This window comes from Chionomys nivalis, chromosome 1, assembly GCF_950005125.1.
Source record: "Chionomys nivalis chromosome 1, mChiNiv1.1, whole genome shotgun sequence".
NCBI classification, from domain to species: Eukaryota; Metazoa; Chordata; class Mammalia; order Rodentia; family Cricetidae; genus Chionomys; species Chionomys nivalis.
The window spans coordinates 82211042-82235967 of NC_080086.1; the positions used below are offsets into that span (position 1 = coordinate 82211042).

The window sequence follows — 24926 nt, forward strand, 5'->3', positions numbered from 1 at the left end:
ACAATTCAAACAGAGCATAATAGCATACAGTATCAAAATTCTCTGTGTATTTTCCATCTTTGTGAGCTTTATTTTAACCTCTATTTTGTTTATTTTTAATTTATTCTTTGCTTTTTGAGACAGGTTCTCTGTATCTTTGACCTGGAATAACTCTGTAGACCAGGCTATCCTTGACTTCTCAGAGATCCACCTGTCTCTGCCTCCCAGGCAGTGGGATTAAATGTGTATGCTACTACACCTTGAACTCACAGAGATCTGTTTGTCTCTGCCTTTTAGGCACTGGGATTAAAGGCATGGGCTACCACACCCAACTACTCTCTTTCTTCTTTTTTTTTTTACTTTTAAGTACTTTAACTTTTAGCCTGCATATATTTTTAACACACTGTAAACCATTTAAAGTCTTTTGCTTTGTTTTGTTTTTGAATCTCTCTTTACTGTATCTCTCTCTCTCTTTCTGACCACATGAGCCTTTAAATTACTGAACAATATGGATAGGATTAAAGCCGTGGCTTTGCCGGCTAGATCCAGCCCATTCCTTAGCTTTCTGCCATTCCAGCCTTGTGGCTGAAGTTCAGGCCAGAGCCGTGTTCATTGCCACAACTCTACAATGTTTCAAGGTCCTTGCCAGCAAGCAAGCTGCAACACTATATCCACAGACAACACTCAAATCCTCTCTCTGTAGTCGGCCCTCCTGCCTCAAACAGTCAGAGTTTGCCCTGGCAGGATGGCCCACAAAGCCGGCATTTTTAAATGGCGCAGCTTTTTTCATGCTACAGCTCAAAACCGAAAAGCATGCATTCAGCTTTTCATCAACACCGTTTAAGTGTTTCGTGGCAGGACTTCTTAAGAGAGCTGCACGTTTTTGCAGCTAAAGCTGAGTCAGGAAGCCTCTCTTAGATGAGAGTGCTTGCTTGCCTCTAGCAAGCCAAGCAGACCCAAGAAATTGCTGCTACCACGTTGGGCGCCATTCTGTAGTGGTAGCAGTGGGCTGTGTTCCTGCCGCCCCAGCTCCTGGTCAGCTGGCTAGCTTATGCCCCTAAATAACAACACACAAACTGTATTCTTTTAAAGACTGCTTGGCCCATTATATCTAGCCTCTTCTTGGCTAATGCTCGCACCTGGGCTAGCCCATTTTTAATAATGTGTGTAGCACCCTAAGATGCACTTACCGGGAAGATTCTAGCCTATGTTCATCCTGGGTCGGAGCTTCATCACGTCTGCCCCAGAGAGGAGAGCTATCGAGTCTGAGCTCACTTCTTCTTCCTCCCAGCATTCTGTTCTGTTTACTCCACCCACCTATGTTCTAACCTATGAGGGCCAAGCAGTTTCTTTATTTTTTAACCAATAACCTTCCTCCATCATTGGGTATATTCCAAAGAGTGGAATTGCTGGATGCTGATGTAGATTGATTCCCAATTTCCTGAGAATTTCCAAAGTAGTTGCACAAGTTTGCATTCCCACCAGCAATGGATAAGTGTTCCTGTTACACCACATCCTCTCCAGCATAGGCTATCATTGGTGTTTTTGATTTTAGCCATTATGACAGGTGTAAGATGGTATCTCAAAGTTGCTTTGATTTGCATTTCTCTGATCACTAAGGAGGTTGAACATCACCTTAAGTGTCTTTTGGTCATTTGAACTTCGTCTGCTGAGACTTCTCTTTTCAGTTGAGTACCCCAATTTTTTAATTGGGTTAATTATCAGGGCTGTCTGTTTTAGATTGTTACCCTCCATTTCTAAATACCACCAATAGCACTCTCTTTGGATCACAAGTTGTTTCTACCCCTGTACTCTCCATTCTTTTAGCTTCTTGTTGCTTTTCAGATTTTTTGGGGGATTGGTTTACTATATTTTCTTTTAATGGTTGAAGTATTTTGCCTGCGTGGATGTACAGCAATATACATGCTGATGACATAGGAGGTCAGAAGAAGACATTGGATGTCCTGGAACTAAAGTTCAGAATAGTTGTATGCTTGTAGGTAGGTGCTAGAAACTGAACCCAGATCTTTTACAATAATAGCCAGTGCTCTTAAAGGTGGAGAAATCTATATATTCCTTCTTATCCCCTTTTCTAAGATTTCCAGTGCTCTTTCTCCATTTTTCTCTTCAATTTAACTGTCTTTGTTTATTGATAGTGTCACAATTCAGGAACTTCTAAATGTCTTATCTTCACCCAGAAGTTCCCTTAGCTTCCTTTTGCAATTTATACACTTATGAAACTGGAAATAATAAAACATATTTCACAGTATACTTTTGTAATTTTCAGATACTATTGATTCATAATAGTGGTGGAAGTCACAACTCTCATAGTTCTAATGATTTTGCTTAATTATCAAATTCCTGATCCTTTTGCAGGAACTCTGAAACACATTCTGCTATAATTCAGAGAGGACAAAGAGGGGAATGACCAGCCACCTGGCAAGACACACGACTCTCGAAGTTCTCCATACAGAGGTACATCCCTGGGTGCCTTCCCTATATCCCTAAACGTCTCTTGTCAGCTAGCAGGAGAGTTTCCTGCAGGTAGGCTATCCAAATACCCCTGTTTACTGTAACCTGCAAGATACAAGACCCATCCTTCCCACAAATTCACCATTCATTTTGCAACCTCAGTGGAACTCTAAAACACAGAGTCCTACAATATAGAGAGGACCCACAGGTGAGAGATCAGCCACCCATCTGGACAGGCCACTCTCTAGGATCTCCATAAAGGTGCCAAAACCCCAGACACCTTGCCACTGCCTCAAGTCAGCCAGCAAGAGTGTTTCCTTCAGGTAGACTGCTTATACACCCCTACCTCATCAATAGGACCCTGAAAGCTACAAGTCCTACTCTGCACCGAACCCTCCAATCCCCCTTCAACCCAACCCACAACCTCTGAGGAACACTAAAACACAAGCTGCAATTACACAGAGAGGACCACAAGAGTGACTTGGGAGAGAAGACCAAGAAAGAAGGCTAAGAGAAATTTCAGTGGCTCTCTGGGTCACAGATATTGACAGTACAGGACAGACCAAATGTATACAAGTCCACACTACTATACACATTAAATCTTCCAATCACCACCAATGTAGAAAACAAGATATTCAATGACAAAACCAGATTAAATAATATGCATCCACAAACCCAGCTCTCCAGAAAGTAGTGGAAGAAAAACCTCAACCTAAGGAAGCTAACTTCACCCACAAAAACATAAGCAACAAATAACCTTCCCACACCAAATCCCAAAGAAGTAAAATGCATACACACTATAATAAAAAAATAATGGGGATTAACAACCACTCATCATTAATATCTCTTGATATCAATAGACTCAGTTTACCTCTAAAAAGACACAGGTTAAGAGAAAGAACATGAAAACAAGATCCAGTTTTCTGATGTATACAAGGAATACACCTCAACCTGAAGACGGACATTACCTCAGAGTAAAAGGTTGAGAAAAGATTTTCCAATCATTTGGACCTAAGAAACAAGTAGGTGTAGCTCTCCTAATATCTCACAAAATAGACTTCAAACTAAAATCAATCAGAAGAGATGGAGAAGATTTTTTAAACTCATAACAGGAACAATCCATCAAGATGAAGTCTCAAACCTGAACATCTATACCCCAAATACAAGAGCACCCAAATATGTAAAAGAAACATTACTAAAGCTTAAATCACATATCAAAGCCCACACACTAAGAATAGGAGATCTCAACACACCACTCTTGCAACTCAGGTAATCCAGACAGAAATTTAACAGAGAAATAAGAGAATTAATATTAATAGATGTTATGACTCAAATACACTTAACAGTCATTTACAGATCATTCTACCCAAATACAAAAGAATATATCTTCTTCTCAGGAGCTCATGGAAACTTTGCTAAAATTGATGACATAATCAGTAACAAAGCAAACCTCAATATATACCAAAAAATGGAGTAACCCCCTGCGTCTTATTGGATCACCATCATTTAATAGTTAGAATTTAACAACAACATTATTCGCAGAAATCCTGCAAACTCATAAAAATTGCACAGTGAACTATTGATACACACTTGGGTCAAGGAGGCAATAAAGAAATAAATAAAAGACTTCCTAGAATTCAATGAAAATGAAATCCCAAAGTACCCAAACCTATGTGACAGTATAAGCAGTTCTAAAAGGAAAGTTCATAGCACTAAAACACTACATAAAGAAAGTAGAGAATGCTCACACTTAGAGAGCATAGGAGGAAGCTCTACAATAAAAAGAATCAGACTCACCCAAAAGTTGTAGAAGACAGGAAACAATAAAATTGAGGGCTAAAATCAATAAAATAAAAACAAAGAATCAATGAAACAAAGGGCTTGTCTTTGATAAAATTAACAAGATAGACATACATTTATCTAAACTAATCAAAAAACAGTGAAAAAACATCCAAATTAACAAAACTAGAAATGCAAAGAGGGACATAACAACAGACACTGAGGAAATTTTGAGAAATATTAGGTCATAGTACAAAAACCCTTACGCCACAAAATAGGAAAATGAGAAAGAATGGGACCATTTTCTGGATAGATACAGTATACCAAAATTAAATCAAAACCAGGTAAACAGTTTACATAGACATATAAATTGCAAGGAAACAGAAGCTGTCCTCAAAAATCTCAAAACCAAAAACGTCCAGAGATGGACTGTGTAGTGCAGAATTCTACCAGAACTTCCACAAAGAGAAAATACCTACATTCCTCAAAGTGTTCCATATAACAGAAACAGAAGGGATATTGCCAAACTCTTTTTATGAGGATAGAGTTACCTTGATACTGAAATCACACAAAGGCTCAACCAAGAAAGAGAATTACAGACCAGTCTCACTCATGAACATAAATGCAATAAAACTCAATAAAATACTGGCAAACTGAATCCAATAACACATGAAAAAAAATCATCAACCATCATCAAGTGAGCTTCATTCCAGAGACACAGGGATGGTTTAACATACAAAAACCTATCAATGTAATCCATCATATAAATAAGCTGAAAGAAACACCGTATGATCATTTCATTAGATGCTGAAAATGCTTTTGACAAAATCCAACAGCTCTTTATAATAAAGGTCTTGGAGATATCAGAGATAAAAGAAACATATCTAAATATAATAAAAGTGGAATACAGCAAGGATTTCTAAAATTGATAAATTTAGACTAGAATTTATGTGCAAAGTGAGGAGAGCCTAACTGAGCAAGTCTGAAGACAAGAAATATGATATCATACCTTCTGCCTTGGCTGTTCTTTTTTGTATAATACTAAAGTAATTAAGTCTATGTGTACTCCACGTGCACATACAGGCACAAATATAAATAAGACATCATAATATATAATAAATAGATCATACCTATAGCTGATTTCAAACAAACAAAAAATAATGTAGTATAGATAACTTGTGATGTTTTAGTTTTTTTATTTTGTTTATAAAACTGTGGATGGGGCTGGTGAGATGGCTCACTCGTTAAGAGCACTGACTGCTCTTACAGAGGACCCAGGTTCAATTCCCAGCACCCACATGACAGCTCACAGCTGTCTGTTACTCCAATTCCAGAGAATCTGACATCATTATACCAATGTGCATGAAATAAAGCTAAAACAAAGTTTAAAGTAAAATACAATAAGACTGTGGAGGGGATGGGAGGAGAAGAGGGAGTGGGAACTTGGATTGGTATTTATAATAAAAAATGGTTTATTTTCTTTTTTAAAAAGATAAATTTTAAAAAAGGAAGAGAAAGTTATTCTCTGAAATATCAAGTCTTCAACAATACCATTTCTGGAAGCATGCTTATGACAACCCTTTACTCTCTATGATTTTATTTGGAAAGATTTATATTCCACTTCAAGTAGTGGAGTTAAAAGTCATACAAGTATGTTATTGTTTCATTCCTGTAAGCAGAACAGTGGACATAAGAACCACAGAAATCCTATCTGAAGTGCTGCAGACAGATGAGATCATCAATACCTATTGCTACAATTTCAAACACAGTGGAGGGTCATGTTTAGACAGCCTTCCCATTCTCTGCCACGTGTTCTTTGTTCTGTGTGAAAGTGAGGACTCCTTTTGACTGTCATATGGGTATGTTGTAACTAATTTTCTGTATTTAAAGTATGTATGCTTGGAATATCTTCCATTGTTTGGTATGAGTGCCACATATGTATAAAACTCAGTCATCTTGCAGGATATTACTGTGTCCTTGGTTAAGGCAAAAAATCATAGGTACTCTATAGTGATGAGTTAGAGAGAGGGAAAGATAGGATAGAGAGAGGATTATTTAATTTCTTCCCAGACAAATGACTCTACATGAACTCTTTCCAAAATCCTGTCACATTTGAGAAACAGTTCCAGTGAGTGACTCATAAGGAGGAACAACTGGGGCAGCCCAGCCTCTCACTTCTGCTTCCATGGAGGTTTATGTTATGACTTGTATCACTGTGGGAGGAAATCTACTATAATACTGTAGACAGTAATAAGTTGCAATATCTTCAGACTCCAGGCTGCTGATGGTGAGAGAATAATCTGTCCCCGATCCACTGCCACTGAACCTCGATGGGACCCCATCATCTAACCTATCTGTATAATAGATCAGGCGCTTAGGAGGTTTCCCTGGTTTCTGTTGGAACCAGTTTAAATAGTTGCTAATGTCCTGACTGGCCCTGCAAGTGATAGTGACTCTATCTCCCACAGATGCAGAGAGGGAGGATGGAGATTGGGTCATCTGAAAGTCACCTCTGGCACCTAGGAATAGAGACATGGTAAATTGTCATAAAAGTAAGCACAATAAGAAGGACTTCCCTCAAATATAAGTTAACAATATTCACTATGTAACAGTTAAATTGCCATTTTAGTCCCCTTTTTACCTGAAAGAAACAGCAACAGGAGCCCAAGGAACTGAACATGGGAACTCATGTCCATGCTGAATCCTAACTGCAATGACAACTGCACAGGATGTAACTGCTATATGAGGAAGTTCTCAAGGCTGTGCAGTGAGTGCATGCAAATCATTGGGAAGTAGTCAGTACTGTGCACAGCTGCAAGCCTTACTTATCTCAGTAACTGAACCCAAACACAGTGTCCCTATGCTCAAGGTCAGATTATAAAGAAGTTTCCAGGGGATGCATTTCCTTTTGTAGGTTCTTTCTTTCTTTCTTTCTTTCTTTCTTTCTTTCTTTCTTTCTTTCTTTCTTTCTTTCTTTCTTTCTTTCTTTCTTTCTTAAAGATTTCTGCCTTCTCCCCGCCACCACCTCCCATTTCCCTCCCCCTCCCCCATCAAGTCCCCCTCCCTCTTCATCAGGCGATGAAAGGAGACAGAGACAAAGACCCACATTGGAGCACTGGACTGAAATCTCAAGGTCCAAATCAGGAGCAGAAGGAGAGAGAGCACGAGCAAGGAACTCAGGGCCGCGAGGGGTGCACCCACACACTGAGACAATGGGGATGTTCTATCAGGAACTCACCAAGGCCTTCTGGCCTGGGTCTGAAAAAGCATGGGATAAAACCGGACTTGCTGAACATAGCGGACAATGAGGACTACTGAGAACTCAAGAACAATGGCAATGGGTTTTTGATCCTACTGCACGTACTGGCTTTGTGGGAGCCTAGGCAGTTTGGATGCTCACCTTACTAGACCTGGATGGAGGTGGGTGGTCCTTGGACTTCCCACAGGGCAGGGAACCCGGATTACCCTTTTGTAGGTTTTAAAATTACAGAGGGCATTTCAAAGATTATTTGAAAAGTTTTAGTATAAATAAACTCTGATTTTTAATTACATTTTAAGGACATATTGGGAATATAGAAGAATTCCCTGCTGTTAATAAATATATAACAGAGAAGTAATTATTAAATGTTTACCCTAATAAAATAACCCTTATTGGTTTAAAAAGTAATGTGTTTTCCTACTGATTTTTTTGTGAATTTGGAGTAGTCATTTCCTTAAGTTAAAAGGATAATTCTTAAATACAACCATTAATTATAAAATAAAAAGTCTTAACAGTCTTATCTATGCTTTCTAAAGTAAAAGGTAGAAATACACAGTAGATATACATGTAACACCTTTATCCCAACAACATGTGGCACTTGTCATTTGGTGTTCTGAATCCATGTGTAAATGGAGATACACTGATACCCAGAGAGCAAATGAGCACACTTTCTTCCCAGTATAAGATTCTTCATGTTTGTTCACTTTCCTATTAGATCTTTACTACCCATGTCCTGGAGGCATCAAAACTTTGGGAATCTTTCAAAAGCTAATTTTGAAAGGACAGACAGTGTTGCAGCTTGTTCCAGACCCAGCTGATTTTCCAGATTCTTAGACTTGAGTAAAGAGTATGAATAGTACTTAGTCATAAAGCAGCTTCTTCAAGATACATGACATCTTCCCTATCAGGAGAACCACAAAACAATTTTTGAACTACACTAGCAGTACTGCTTGCTTCTCTACCTCTTCACTTCATTCACTTTTTGCTGATATCTACTGTAACAGGGAGGAGGCCACTTGTTCACCTGTCTCCCAGTACTGAAATAACCACACAGAAATAAAATAAATTCATTATTTAAATCACTGCTTGGCCCATTAGCTCTAACTTCTTATTGGCTAACTCTTACATCTTAATTTAACACATTTCTATTAATCTGTGCATCACCATGAGGTCGTGGCCTACCAGCGAATTTCTGGCATGTCTGACTCTGGCGATGGCTCCGTAACATCTCCCTCTTCACCTTCCTTTTCCCAGCATTCAGTTCTGTCTTCTCTGCGTACCTAAGTTCTGCCCTATCAACAGGCCAAGGCAGTTTCTTTATTCATTAATCAATCAAAACATCACATAGACAGAGGGACCTCCCACCCAAACTACCAGCTTTGCCTATGCTTCTCTTAGATCTTTGTGGCTTGAAAGACAGTTCTGCCTACTCACATGATAACTCCAGGAAAATTCTTTAGAATGTTTTTAATGGATGACAACAGTATGATGACAGTTCCTCTCAACCAAAAACAACAAGCACATCATTATTTATCAGGATATCTGGGGTATGATACTTCTTTAATGATATGTGAAGACATGAAGGTAATGCTAGAAACTTAAAACGTTCCTTTACCAATGGGTCTTACTGAACAGCACCATTTATGACTCAATTATGATGATTCTGGGCTATACCTTTCTAAGAATATTTCTTTTGATAGTACAGTAGTTAGTATAACCACCATGTAAAACAATTTCAACAACTTCTTATAAAATGAGCATGTACACTGTACAAATATCAGCAGACCTTAATATTTGGATGTCTTCTACTCTGATACTTAATAAATATGTCTCATGATTTTTCCTCCATCAAGAAGATCAAGTTTTTAAGAAGATAATATTATTGGCTGAGGAATAATGAATCTCACAAAACCTTCCAATAACTTTTCAAATACAGTCTCTAGAACTTATGAATTTAAACTTATATTTCAAAAGGACGTGCCAGGTATGGATGAGTTGGTAATTTTGAGATAATTGAGATGGATATAAAAACAACTGCTATTCAATTGGGAAGAGAGGACATTGAGATATACAGAGTGGTGGTTGCAAGGGAAAGATAGCAGATAGTGGGACTTTGTACCCATTGTTCAGGGAATAATGTAGTATCTTGGAAGAATGAACATTAGCATTAAATTCTCTCCTCTGAAGTTGGCAAGATATCCACAGTTCTCCTTGTCCTTGAGAGTAATTCTGTAGAGTACTGACCACCAAAGCTGTAAGAAAATTGTTTTCTAAATCAGTTTTGAAGTTATTGTCATTTAGTCACATAAAACTAATAGACTTTGACTTTTCTATGTATGTGGCTTTCCTTAATATTCCACATTTTTAGCTCTTTTTTATTAGTTTCTGTCATTTTGACAAGAGATAATGGCTTTGCTATAAGATGAGAGAGTTCTAGAATGAGTCTTGGCTATGAATCCTGTTTGCTAGATGTGAATATCTGTGGGGAAAAAAAACTAAAAAACAAGCTTAAAGAAGGTCATGTTTTTATGCATTATAGAATCCCATGTGCCCAAATATCGTGACTCTGATGTGTTACTTTTGGACATGTGATGAGAAAGAGCATGAAGGTAGAGGTGTGTAATGCAGATTAAATTCATTCAGAGAAAAATGAAAAAGCAAATTAGATTAATAATGACAGTAAGATATTATATACCAAGTGCAAGGGACTAAACCTATTCTTCAGAAATACTCTGTAGTGACTTTCTTCTTCTAACTAAATCCAGTCTCTTGGTATCTTCCTTTTATTAGTGTTACCATCTGTTAGGGATTGAATTTTCAAGGCAGATATTAGGAATAACACTATAGATTGAAACTCTAACATTCTTTCTCTGACACCTAAACAATGAGGCCTGTCTAACAAAGCAAAATTTACTGAGATAAGTTAAGACTCCTTCACTTCTTACAGCTCCTGTATTTCATAAAGGGTGAATTCAAATACCCCATGTGAAACATAAGACATGATTTCAGGTATAAGATCACACATAATCTTTCAAAGGAAGCTGTGAGTTATTGTGTTAAAATGTTGTAATCATGGAATTTGAGACATTCACTGAGGAGGACAACATGTGTAAATATAGCCTATGCTACATATACAGATCTCTAAAAGGAAAGAAAGGGGGAAAAGCAAAAAAAAAATGAGCTATGCGCTAATATCAGACAAAGGAAAATGGTAACCATTCACCTTTCTAAATTAACATACAGGAAAATTCAAAGCAGGAAGTAAGTAAAAGAAAGATCATAACTAAGCAGAGTAAATAAATCCTGGGATTCTGTGTTTATTACATGAACACTCACATGCTTGGATAGCCCTAAATCAGTGGTTTGGTCCTCTGTACTCACGTTTTCTGTCTTGAATTGGCTCCACATTTTGACTAGAGTTTTCATTTAACATATTCAATGGCATATTTTTAGCCCTAAACAATTTATTGTATCCTTAGCTTCAACCTCAGAAATCTATCCATTGCTTTAGTAACTACCCATAGGGATTTCAATTATGCCATATATACTGCATGGCCCCCAAAAGTCATTAATATGAAATTTTATGGGAAGCTTACATGAAGCCATCAGCTCTTGCATTCCCCATTTCTGCAAATTTGGCACCATGTGCCAGTGACTCTTTGACAAAGCTTCTCAGTTTATGATAAATAGTAAGAAAAAGAGTGAGTGAGCCACTAAGTGAGGAAAAAATACTCAGAGATATTCCCTCAAATGACACATCATTCAACTAAGTCATCAGTCTCCCAATCCCACAGATTTCAAAGCAACATTCCCCAGGAATGAGGATTTTATCCATGAGTCTGGGGCATACTGTATACCTGAACTGCAATTCTTGAATTAACAATTTCCACTAAATTAGTTCTAGCTAGATATGAGAGAGTCTAAATACTAAGACTGTGGAGACCATTTTTTTCTTTTTTTATTTTTATTATTGATTCTTTGATAAGTTTATATTATACATTTTGATCATTTTCATTCAAATACTCCCAACTCCTTCCCAAACTCTCTCTCCTCTGTCCACTTTTCTCCACCTTCTTTGCTTGATTCTTTTTTCACTTTAGGACACATTGTAATATACAATCTCCTCAAATGAGAGGTCAATGAGTCAGAGATTTTAATGAAAAAAAATCCATACTAGGGAAATATGAGGTATGCCTTGCCCTCTATTTCCACTTGTGAAGAAACAAGATATTTATTATGGACTGATATAAGAGTGGTTCAACTTATTTTATATAGCTAATTAAACAAATAAAATTTTGACTTTCATCTAAAACTTATTTGCCTTTTCTAACATTTCTATATCCTTGAGTTACCTAATGGATAAATGTGTCCATTAACAAAGATCCTTTTGAACCCAGACATGTCTGCATTTAGATTCTATCCCCAGAATCCACTGATCATGTAGCATTTGCCAAAACATTTGTGTGCTTTGATGAAATTGCAAACTATACCAAGGGTATACTCAGTTTTTAATAAAATTCTATACCATGCAGTGTAAATTTTAAAAGCTTTTATGCCTTTTGGATGATTTTTTAATATGTATAAATTTGTACCTAAATGAGGTTTTGTGCACCATGTGCAGGCAGGTTCCAGAGGACTCCAGTAGAGAGAAATTGTGAACTACTTGATTTGCCTTCTCAAAACAAAACACAGGTAATTTGTAAGAGTGGTAAATGCTCTTGACAGCTTAATCATCCTTCCAGCCCTCATTTTTTAATTAGCAGCATACCAAGGGTTTTATACTATACACTCATATAACATTCAGTTCAACAGTTAAAGCTATTAACATGTGAGGAAAAGTTCCTGAAAAGAATCATGACTCTCAGTGAGCCTTGTGCTATACTGATTAACTGATAAGAATTTCAATTCATGAGCACTAGAAATAGTAAATGTTGATGGATTGAATAAAATTTATCTTGGGCAAACTGTAAAATCCTTAACAACTATTTTCCTTGCTGACCTCTCTATCTGACTTGATGGCTTTGTGACTAACTGGTAAGAAGTTTTGTCAGCTTAATAAACTGTACATTGCCGTAAATTGCAAAATTAATTAAAAATGTTTTCAGTTAACAACTCAGGTCTATATCAGGGATTTTCCTGCTTTGATTTAATACTTCTATTAATGTTGCCACTAATTGATTGAAAAATGCCTCAGCTCATTACTTTCATTGTTCTGTTACTATAAATTTTCATCATACTCTACTGGGTAGAAACATAGAATTATGGGGACTAAAATCTATGTTCCCATACCAAAGTCACTTAAACTTGGTGATGGAGGAATTAATTTCATTGGTTAAATAAAGAAACTGCCTTAGCCCTTTAATAAGACAGAAAATTAGGTAGGCGGAGTAGACAGAACAGAATGCTGTAAGAAAGAAGCCAAGTCAGGCAGTCACCATGATTCTCTCACTCCAGACAGATGCAGGTTAAGATCTTTCCTGGTAAGCCACATCTCGTGGGGCTACACAGATATTAGAAATGAGTTAGATCAATATGTAAGAGTTAGCCAATAAGAGGCTAAAACTAATGAGACAAGCACTGTTTAAATGATTACAGTTCCTGTGTTGTTATTTTGGGTATAAATCTAGCCATGCAGGAGCTGGGCAGAAACACAGCCCACCACTCCTCACAACAACTTGGCTACAGAAAAAAAAAATACTGTCTCTTATATAGTTATTAACAATGTACTGGGGAAAGGACAACTCTGTAAGACCTCAAATCTGAAAGCAAGGTCACAGTCAATGAAGACAGGAAAGAAACCTGAGGGTCCCAAAGACTAGATCAGGGTCTAAATAATGGTTGTTCTGTGCACTATTCTCTCAGGGCATACAGAAAACCTGTGTAGAGTATCTGCCAACAAAGCCGAGAAATTTCTATAAACATGTGCACTTATTACATCAGCCTACCACTCTGTGGGATGTCCCAATTTGATGAAGGACTGAGCCTCAGAAGTCTAAGAATGTTACTGAAACCTTCTAATGAAAAATTAGTCAAGTACAGGGGACCAGATGCAATAATCAAGAATGAAATATTTCAAAGTTACTGCAATAAGTGATAAGGCAGGGTATAAATGAGAAGTAAGCATTGCATTTAGAAATGAGATTTTGGAGTATGGGTCTCACTCCTCCACAGAGATCATTGGTTGAAATTCAAAGATTCAGCTAATGATTTACCCAGACCTAGCAGCTATCAAGCGATGCATGTTCTAAGACTGGCTGACTTAGACAAAGGTCTAAACAGTGGCTGAAGAGACCACATAAGAAGTGGTAAGAGAAGGAATACCAAAAAGATGAGTGAAACTATTTGAATTCTTCTTTTAAGGAGCAACCCAACTAAACTTCATGATAGTCACCCTCATAGATTAACTTGGGTATGGGATGGCATTCAGCTACTTGGGAAAACCTTACTATGGATGTTTCCTTGATAGTAGTGTTCAGATAGGTGGGTCTGAGTTACTTCACTCAAAAAATGTTCTTCAAGTTCCATCCGCTTCCATGCAAATATTAGTATTCCATTGTTTTTTACCACTAAGTAAAAATCATTGTGTATATACCATATTTTCTTTATCTTTTCTTTGGTTGAGGGGCACCTATGGGGTTTTCAGGTTCTGGCTATTATGAATAATGCTGCTATGAACATAGTTGAACAACTGTCCTTGTTGTATGAGTGTACATCATTTGGATATATGCCAAAGAGTAGCACTGCTGGTTCTTGAGGATAATTGATTCTCAATTTTCTGAGAAACTGCTACACTGATTTCCAAAGTGGCTGTCCAAGTTTGCACTCCCACCAGCAATGGAGGAGTGTTCCCCTTACTCCACATCTCCAGCATAAGCTATCATTAGTGTTTTTGATAATAGTCATTCTGACTGGTGTAAGACTGTATCTCAGAGTTGTTTTAATTTGCATTTCTTTGATGGCTAAGGATGTTGAGCAATTCAGTAAGTGTTTTTTCAGCTATTTACAATTATTCTGTTGTGAATTCTATGTTTAGGTATCTACACCATTTTTTGATTGGATTGTTTGGTAATTTGATGTTTAGTATACCATCCTGAATGTGCCTAATCTCATCTCATCTGTGACAGACCAATTAAAATACAATTTTCTGACATATTATAGGTTATATATGAGAAAGAATGAAAAAAGAAAGAAGATTATATCCATATACACTGATCTGTTTGGTCTGATACCAGGGTGATAATCAAGGTTAACCATCAAATGGATCCAAATATAGGATCACTATAAACATGGTTGTTCTATTTTCAAAGTTTTTGAAAATTCCTTTTGATGATTTGCCTAATGACCATATTGATTAACATTAAAATAAATGCTTACCTCTTTCTGTAGAGAGATATTTAATAATGATTCTATTGTCATACCCTTCATGGATATTAGCATCAAACTTATTGTCACATATCTGTTAGCCATTTTTATGTTTTGAGAAATGACTGTTTAATTCTGCTGCACAGTTTTCAATTTATTTGTTATTATGCTGGCAATTTGATAAAGGATATAGATATATATTGTTTATTTTTGTTCTTTAATTTTCTATGGTTCTTTGGGTATTCTATAAAGGTTATGGTAACAATGTAGAATGTACCTGGGAGTATTCTTTGTCTTGGATGCTGTATAGTAAAATAAGGAAGATTTGTATTGTTTTTCAAATTATTATTAGAATTCAGCAATTAGAATGACTGTGAAAGCTAAAAAAATACTAACTTATCTGTGTTGTATTATTTGCTTTTACCTCTACAAATATTAACTTTAATATATTCAACCAAATTATAGAAGAAAACTTTCCCAACCTAAAGAAGGATGTCACTATGAAGGTACAAGAAGCTTACAAAACACCAAATAGACTGGATCAAAAAAAAAATCCCCTCACCATATAATAATCCAAACACAAAACATATAGAATGAAGAAAGAAAAAAATATTAAGAGCTGCGATGGACAAAGGTCAAGTAACATATAAAGGTAAACCTATCAAAATTACAACTGACTTATCAATGGAAACCATGAAAGCCAGAAGGTCCTGGATAGATATACTGCAGACACTAAGAGACCATGGATGCAAGCCCAGACTTCTACCCAGCAAAGCTTTCTTCAACATCGATGGAGAAAACAAGATATTCCACGACAAAAACAGACTTAAATAATACATATCCACAAACCAAGCCTTACAAAAAGTACTAGAAGGAAAACCTCAACCCAAGGAAGTTAACTACACCTACAATAACACAGAAATCTGATAACCCCCCACCAGCATAACCCAAAGAAGGGATACACACAAACACTACTACCAAAAAATAACCGGAGTTAACAACCAATTGTTATTAATATCACTTAATATCAATTGACTCAATTCACCTATAAAAAGACACAGGTTAAGAGAATGGATATGAAAACAGGATCCAGATTTCTGCTGTATACAAGGAACATACCTCAACCTCAAAGACAGACACTACCTCAAAGTAAAGGGTTGGGAAAAATTTTCCAAACAAATGGACCTAAGAAAAAAGTGGGTTTGGCTATCCTAATTTCTAACAAAATAGATTTAAAACTAAAATCAATCAGGAAAGATGGAGAAGGACAATTTATACACATAATAGGAACAGTTCTTCAAGATGAAGTCTCAATTCTGAATATCTATGCACTTAATATAAGAGCACCCTCATATGTAAAAGAAAGACTACTAAAACTTAAATCACACATCAAACCCCACACACTAATAGCAGGAGATTTCAACACTCCTCTCTCTCCAATGGACAGGTCAACTAGACAGAAACTTAACAGAGAAATAACAGAACTAACAGATGTAATGAAGCAATTGGACTTACCTGACATCTCTAGAACATTCCACTCAAACAGAAAAGAACATACATTCTTCTCAGTGCCTCCTGGAACCTTCTCTAAAATTGATCACATACTCAGTAACAAAGCAAACATCAACAGATACAAAAAAATTGGAGTAAACCCCTGTGTCTTATCAGATCACCAGGGAGTGAAGTTAGAATTTAACAACAATACTGATCATAGAAGACCTACAAACTCATGAAAACTGAACAGTCAACTACATAACCATGTTGTAATATGAGTGGCAGGGCTGCATTCCTGGTGCCCGGCCGCCCTCAAGGCTTTACCCGAAATAATTACATGGAAACTGTATTCTTTTAAACACTGCTTGGCCCATTAGTTATAACCTCTTATTGGCTAGCTCTTACATATTGATCTAACTCATTTCTAATATCTGTGTAGCCCCACAAGATGTGGCTTACCAGGAAAGATCTTAACCTGCATCTGTCTGGAGTGAGAGAATCATGGCGACTGCCTGACTTGGCTTCTTTCTCCCAGCATTCTGTTCAGTCTACTCCGCCTACCTAATTTTCTGTCCTATTAAAGGCCAAGCAGTTTCTTTATTACTTAACCAATGAAACAACAGATAGAAAGATGACCCTCCTCCATCATAACCTCCGCTGGATCAATAAATAAATAGAGAAATTAATTAAAGTCTTCCTTGAATTCAATGAGAATGAAGGCACAACATATCCAAACCTATGGGACACTATGACAGCAGCACTAAGAGGAAAGTTCATAGCACTAAGTGCCCACATAAAGAAAAGGGAGAATGTTCACATTAGCAACTTAGCAGCACACCTGAAAGCTCTAAAAAAAAAGAAAAAGAAGCAGACTTACCCAGGAGGAGGAGTAGACTGGAAATAATCAAACTGAGGCCTGAAATCAAACACAGAAAAGAATACAAAGAATCAATGAAACAAAGAGCTAGTTCTTTGAGAAAATCAACAAGATTGACAAACCCTTATTCAAACTAAACAAAAGCCAGAGAGAGAACATGCAAATTAACAAAATCAGAAATGAAATGGGGACATACAACAGAAACTGAGGAAATTCTGAGAATAATTTGGTCTTACTACAAAAGCCTGTACTCCACAAAATTGGAAAATATAAAAGAAATGGACAATTTTTTAGATAGATACCATACACCAAAATTAAATCAAAACCAGTGAGCAATTTAAATATACCTATAAGCTGCAAGGAAATAGAAGCTGTCATCAAAACCCTCCCAACAAAAAAAAAAGCCCAGGTTTGGATGGTTTTAGTGTATAACTCTACCAGAACTTCCAAGAAGAGCTAATACTAATACTCCTCAATGTGTTGCACATAATAGAAACAGAAGGTCATCGCTAAACTCTTTTTGTGAGGCTACAGTTACCCTGATACCAAAACCTCACAAAGACTCAACCAAGAAAGAGAATTACAGACAAATCTCACTCATGAACATCAATGCAAAAATTCTCAATAAAATACTGGCAAACTGAATCCACGAACACATCCAAAAAATCATCTGTTATTATCAAGCAGGCTTCATCCCAGAGATGTAGGGCTAGTTTCTTCGATTGGAAAGATGACCTATGACTTATAAAAAAGATGACAGAATGAAATAATGGTGGTAAATTTACACATTTCACACATCTATTCTGTCTCTTTTCTACAAGAGACATACAATATTAACAGACTTCCATTGCTTTTACTTTGCATGAAATTCCAAGGGAAAAATATACTCAGTCCTGTGATACTCCCTATTTTCTATGCCTTCCATTACTTTTGCTTCCTCCTTTTTTCCTTAGCATCCTGTGCTATACTACAATTTCAATATGTCTCACTAATAAAGAAGTGACCAAATAATAGCTTTGCTTCCACCGAGCTTCTGTATGAACTAAGCTGACACACTCACTACCAAACTGGCAAGCTTAACCAACAGATTTCTAAACTTTCTGATATACTGTCTCATGACAATATTGAAATGAGGTGTTTTTGAAACCCAAATACATTTAGGGGACAGAATACCTTCCCTCGCTTTGCATCAGCTTTATATGTCTGCTCTAACAATCAGCACAGTTTCTCTTCCTTCAAACAACACAGTTCTTCAGGTGAAAATTCTCACAGAAGTATCATGGAACCTGTGTATATTTTGCAGCTTGGCAGGGTGAGATTCCAAATCCTTGGCTTTCTACATATGGCACATCTGTAAGGAAAATCTTGTCCTGATGGTACAGTGCAAAAAGACAGCAAAGCATTTGCAAACTGACTGCCTTATGATGACATAGCTACTTGTTACCAAGCCTCTGCAAGACACTTAACTTTCAATGCTTCCATTCCTATTATGATTGCTAGTGATTGTCAACTTAACAGTATCTACATTAACCCTCTTAGACACGCATCTGGGCACATATGTGTGATGTTTACAGATAACGTGGATATCCAGGCATAATTTTGAGAGATTCTCTTGATTAGGTTAACTGAAGTGAGAAAATTTATCCTACATGGTAGAGGCATCATCTTATGATTCTCCAGATAAAAGAAGCTTTGGCTCGCTTTACTACTTTTCCTTGAATTTATCATCTATTGTGTAATTTTTCCTCATGGTAGCACTGGTTATCTGAACAAGGCCTACACAAGACCTTGGCAGTCAAAATTCTGATACAGGTGTGGAAGATACTCTTCAAGACTAACCCTAAACTAAGTAGTTATTAGTGTGGTGGTTAATGGAGAGGCAGAAGTAATCTCTTTAGAGGATGAAGCCACTGGTATTATTCTCATGCTCCTGTAGATGAGCCAACATATAGACAAATGAATTCACTGTCAATTCTGATACTATAGGTAACCATGAATAGCACAATTCCTTTTAATATAGGTCTAAGCTAGTTTTTACACATACAAGGGCAAAATTTTTTATAGACGAATATAAAGAGAGAAGCTTGTAACTGATCAGCATGTGACACACTTACCAACTAACACATAATGATGTTGCACAGCAGGATTGTACACTAAAAGGAAGTATTCCGAGCCAAGAAAAGATGGTTTGCTGAACTATTCATTCCAAATGACATCCATGCTTCTTGTTTTTTCACAAATTCTGGGTCAAAATAATCTACACTGGGACCTTTACAAATATTATACAAATCAGAGGAAAGCTGAGGGAAAACAGAGTATACATGATCTCAGTCCTCTTTCCTGGTGGGGATAATTGACTCTGGGAGTTCAGAAGTGATTCAATGGTTCATTTTATATTAACTCCTATTCTAGAGTTGGAGGAAGTAGCAATTATTTTTATTATTTTGTGATTATGGATTACTTGCTTGCATGTATGTCTAGATACCAAACATACAGTTCTGAAGGAGGCCAGAAAAGGGTAATGGGTCTCCCAGAACTGGATTTACAGATGGTTTTGAGTTGCCATATGAGTGTTGGTAGCTGAACTTGGGATCTCTGCAAGAACAGCCAGTACTCTTAACTGATGATCTGTTCTTACAGCAGAGAATTTTGTTGAAGTCACCAGTAGCACTACAATACTACATCTGAATATCTGTGGAAAATATTAAATGAGAGAAAAGAAGTTCTGATATGATGACTTGATAGGAAATAAAGATGCCATACCAGAAGTGCAGTGCAGCTTATTGTGTGGTTGGGTAAGAATAAAATCTGTAGATTTTGCTATGATGGATCTATAAATGACACACAGTTAAGACACACTATGGGGATGTTCAAATGGTACAGTTTGTAAAGATACTTGCCACCAAGCTTGAAAATCAATTTTAATTCTTGTGATGCAACAGTAGAATGAGAGAACTGACTACTTTATGTGTTCCTCTGAATTACTCACACGCAAAATTATGATAAATAGTTTTTAAAATATTTATTTATATGTATGATTGTTTTTCAAGCATGTATACTACACTAAATTTATGTTTGATACTTGTGAAGACCAGAACAAGGTTCTGTATCCTCTTAAACTGGAATTACAGATGGTTGTGTGTCAATGTGTGGGTGTTGGGAATCCAACATGAGTCATATGCAAGAGCAACAAGTGCTTTTAACTGCCAAGCCCATGTCTCCATTCCCCTGTAATAATATTTTAAAAAATAAAAGCTGTTTTTTTGTTTGTTTGTTTGTTTGTTTGTTTTGATTTTCGAGACAGGGTTTCTCCGTAGCTTTTGGTTCCTGTCCTGGAACTAGCTCTTGTAGACCAGGCTGGCTTCGAACTCACAGAGATCCGCTTGCTTCTGCCTCCCGAGTGCTGGGATTAAAGTAATGTGCCACCACCGCCCAGCAAAGCTGTTATTTTTTATGTTAACTCCAAAAGGTTTAGTACAATATAAAAAAATAACTTTGTTGAGAGTTCATCACCGAATTATTTTAAATCTGTGTGTGCTTCTGATGAGTATGTCTTAAAATTTAATTCTTTTTAGATTTTATTTAATATTTTTCATTTATTTTACATATCAACCAAAGCTTTCCTTCCCTTCTCTCATCCTGTTTCTTTACCCCTGCCTTTAAACTCCCCTCTGTAGTTCTCCTCAACCATTCCTTTTGCACCTCCATTTAGAAAGGGGCGGGTGTCCCATGGGTTTGAACAAGTGATGTGACATCAAGTTGAGGCAGAATCAAATTCCTCCCTCTGCATAACGACTAGGAAAGGTAATCCAGCAAGGGGAACATATTTCCAAAACCCAGCTAAGCACCAGAGACAAGTCCTGATGTCACTGATAGGAATCTTACAAACAGAACTATCTACACAGCTGCCACACATATACAGATGGTCTAGATAGGTCACATTCAGCATCCATATCTGTCACCCCAGAGTCCATGTGCTACCATATGCACAGGTCAGCTGTTTGCGTGGGTTCCTGCATCATGACCTTGATCCCCATGGCTCACGCAATCCTTCTTCCCTTTCTTCAGGAATACTCCGGGAGCTCAGCCCAATGCTTAGCTGTGGATCTCTGTATATGCTTTCATCAGTTACTGGGTAAAGACTCTGATAATAATTAGGGTAGTCACCACACTGATTAGAGTAGATGGCCAGTTCAAACACCCTTTCAGTAATAATTTGAGTCCTAGCTGGAGTCATCCTTGTGGATTACTGGAAAATTCCCTGGCATTAGTTTTCTGCCAATCCGAAAGGCCTCCGCCCTCAGTCAAGATGTCTCTGAGGGAAAGTCTCTAAAATTTACTTGAAATGGAGCAAGTCACTATAGAAGTTCTGTAAGTAAATCTGGGAATAAGATGTGTTGAAACTACATTCTAGTGTTTATTGTGGATTGTTTAAATAATTGTGTTCAACCTCACACTAAAACAATAGAGACAAGGACTTTATACAATATGCTACATCCATTACAATTCTGAAAAATGTCTCAGAATTCACCATTCACCATTGTCAGAGATAATCTACAGTAAAATCTGCAATATTCTGGTCTGTCTTGGGACACCTGACTTAACTAAGATAAACAAGCTCCACAGCTGTACCTAGCCCTGACTAAACTCTGATGTTTTGCAAGTTTCCACTGTACTTATCCTGAACTTCTTAATAGTCTTGTCAGGAGTCAGTTATTTTCAGGTCACAACACAAATATTAACGTTTACTCTCAACTTCTGCTGTTCCTGCTGTCCTGAATGCCATGTAAGGAAAGACAACTATGTGATTTCATTTGGTCCCTTGGAATCATACTATTTGGAACATCAGAAAAGTCATTTCTATCATAATTAAATATGTATATTCATTGTATGTTTTCCAATCACAGGCACGATGAATGCTATTCAGGTGACCCAATCTCCATCCTCCTTGTCTGCATCTCTAGGAGACAGAGTCACCATTGCTTGAAGGGCAAGTCACAGCATTAAGAATCTCTTAGTCTGGTATCAGCAGAAGCCAGGAAAAATGTCTAAACTCCTAACATACTTTGCATCCACTTTGGTATCCAGGGTTCTTTCATGGCCCAGTGGAAGGTCATCTGGGACAGATTAAACTCTCATCATTAGCAGCCTACAGATTGAAGATGTTGGTACATATTACTGTCAAAAGCATTGGAGGACTCCTCCCATGATGATACATGCTATGACCTAACCCACTGAAGGATACACCATTTGTGGCCTCACCAATTGTTTTATTAAATTATCTCACCTCACTCTTTGTTAATTGCTTAGAGTCAAATATCACTACTACCCATTTTCTTTCACTCACATCTCTTTTTTCAGTAACACAAAGTGCTTTAAGTCCTCAGAAACAGACCTTGTGAGCACTCTGGATTACACAGACAATAATGATACCATAACCCTTTGTATTACCACCAAGACCCAATGACAAACATTCAAATTGCCTCAATTCTCTGGGTCACTCAAGTTTATGTTCTGGTGTTCCATTTCTACTAGTGGTAGAACCTTGCGAAGAACAATTGCCAATTTCTATTGCTAGGTTCATAGCAGCAAGGCATGATATATGAACAATTCAACTCATACACTTTCTAGTAGCCTTGTGTCACCACTGGATCAGTGGGACTGACTACCTACCTATAAATTTACTATTGGATTTCCTCACAAATTCATCCAGGATTTACAAATCATGCCTCAAATTATCCTTACCCTTCACACTCAGATTTGTTCCCCACAGTAATTAGTACAACAAAATTAGACTTACTAACAGCAGAGAAAAGTAGTCTTTCTTTTCCTTAGAGGGAAATGTTGTTTACATGTTACCAATAATGTAAATCAGGATCCTGAAAGACAGAATCCATCAACTCCAGATGAATCTTCAAAAAAATAAATAGCTTGATATCCTTGGCCAGTGGATCATTGATAGTCAGATATGGAGCTGTGTGCTACCATTTTTAAATCGTTCTTTTCTTCTTTCTTAATCCTATTAATTGTGCCCTTCCTCATAAACCTCTTGTCTAGATTTCTTCAATAACACATCCAAAATATTTCTAACCAGACTTATAACCAGTTACTACTACAGGATTGTCAGCTCTTAAGCACAGAGCCAGAGATCAAGAGCACCTGTTTATATCCTGATGATGAAGATAAGGTTTTCCCCAAGAATCCCAATTTCTCCATCAAACAGGAAATAGCCAAATGATAATACTGATTCCTTTTCAATCCTTGGTTATTTATAAATTATAAACTAAAAGGTGTAGAGGGCCGGTTTTGAACTACATAGAAACTCTGTGCAAGGGAGACTTGAGGTAGCATTCTTACTGAGAGACTTGTCAAACCAAGTCAGGAGGAGGCAAACCTCTCCCACCAGTGGGGTGCCTTGCCAATGGTCAGTCCTTGAGAACACAGATGTGCACTGTAGTTCAAAGGCTCTGATTAGGTTGTGGTTTATCTTCTGATGAGGTGTTTTCGCATATTATTTTACAAAAAGAGTTATTTCCATAACACTGAGCTTTTGTTTAGATTAGCTGGGGCATGAAGCTTTTGAAATTAGTCGCAACCAAGTGACTAGTCTATGAAACTATTTTCATGTATTATGGGAACCTAGTTTGAATCATGATTTGAGTATTATAAAAAGAGCACTTGCTTTGCAATAAAGTATGCAGTTGTATCTCCTACTCTGCATCCCCTGTGTCCTGATTTCTGTGGCACTACCCAGGGTCATCCATAACCGAGGAGGTTGGGGAAGGGTCCCCAACAAAAGGGGGGATGTAAGGATAAAAGGACCAGTGAAAGATCACTCTGGCCCTGAGTGCAAAGTCAAAATGTACCCTACCCCTTGTTGTAATAAGAGCGGCAGGGCTGTGTCCCCGGCACCCGGCCGCCCGCATGGCTAGCTTATGCCCCGAAATAATTACACGGAAACTGTATTCTTTTAAACATTGCCTGGCCCATTAGTGCCAGCCTCTTATTGGTTAGCTCTTACATATTGATCTAACCCATTTCTAATATTCTGTGTAGTACCACGAGTTGGCTTACCAGGGAAGATCTTAACGTGCGTCTGTCTGGAGTGGGAGAATCATGGCGACTCCTCACTCGGCTTCTTTCTCCCAGAATTCTCTCTGTTTACTCCACCCACCTAAGGGCTGGCCTATAAATGGGACTAGGCAGTTTCTTTATTATTTAACCAATGACCTTCCTCCATCATTTCCCCTTTTTCTATTTAAACAAAAAAGGCTTTCACTTTAACATAGTAAAATTACATATAACAAAACAGTTATAAAGCAAGAATTACAGTTACAATACTTATATCTATTTTATCTTTTATCATAACAATGGAAAACTGTAACTATAACTAACCATTCTTCAACTCCATCAAAGACTCCAGAAGGATATAATATTACCTAAGTAAACAAGAAATAAGAAACTTCAAACTTTAGAAATGACAGAGACATCTCGCTGCCTGGACAGTCACCCAAAGTTCTTTTGTACCGTTGGGGCATCCATCTTCGGCCTACAGGCCCATAGTATCCAGCAGACATTTTCATGAAGCAGGAAATTCCAAAGACAGTTCAGTCACTATCTGCTGTGTCCTGCAGAATGTCTCACAGACTCTTTCATGAGTCAGGAACCCCGAAAGACCATCTCACCTTTAGGCAAGTTCAGCAG

The 24926-nt window shown here is 37.3% G+C and overlaps 1 gene segment (V, D, J or C); it reads right to left on the reverse strand.

The window, feature by feature from the left end:
- Nucleotides 1-6423: 6423 nt before the first annotated feature.
- On the reverse strand, nt 6424-6929 carry LOC130877937 (immunoglobulin kappa variable 1D-33-like). The segment is given in 2 exon segments: nt 6424-6749; nt 6872-6929. Coding segments are annotated over 2 exon segments (381 nt in total).
- Nucleotides 6930-24926: the final 17997 nt, after the last annotated feature.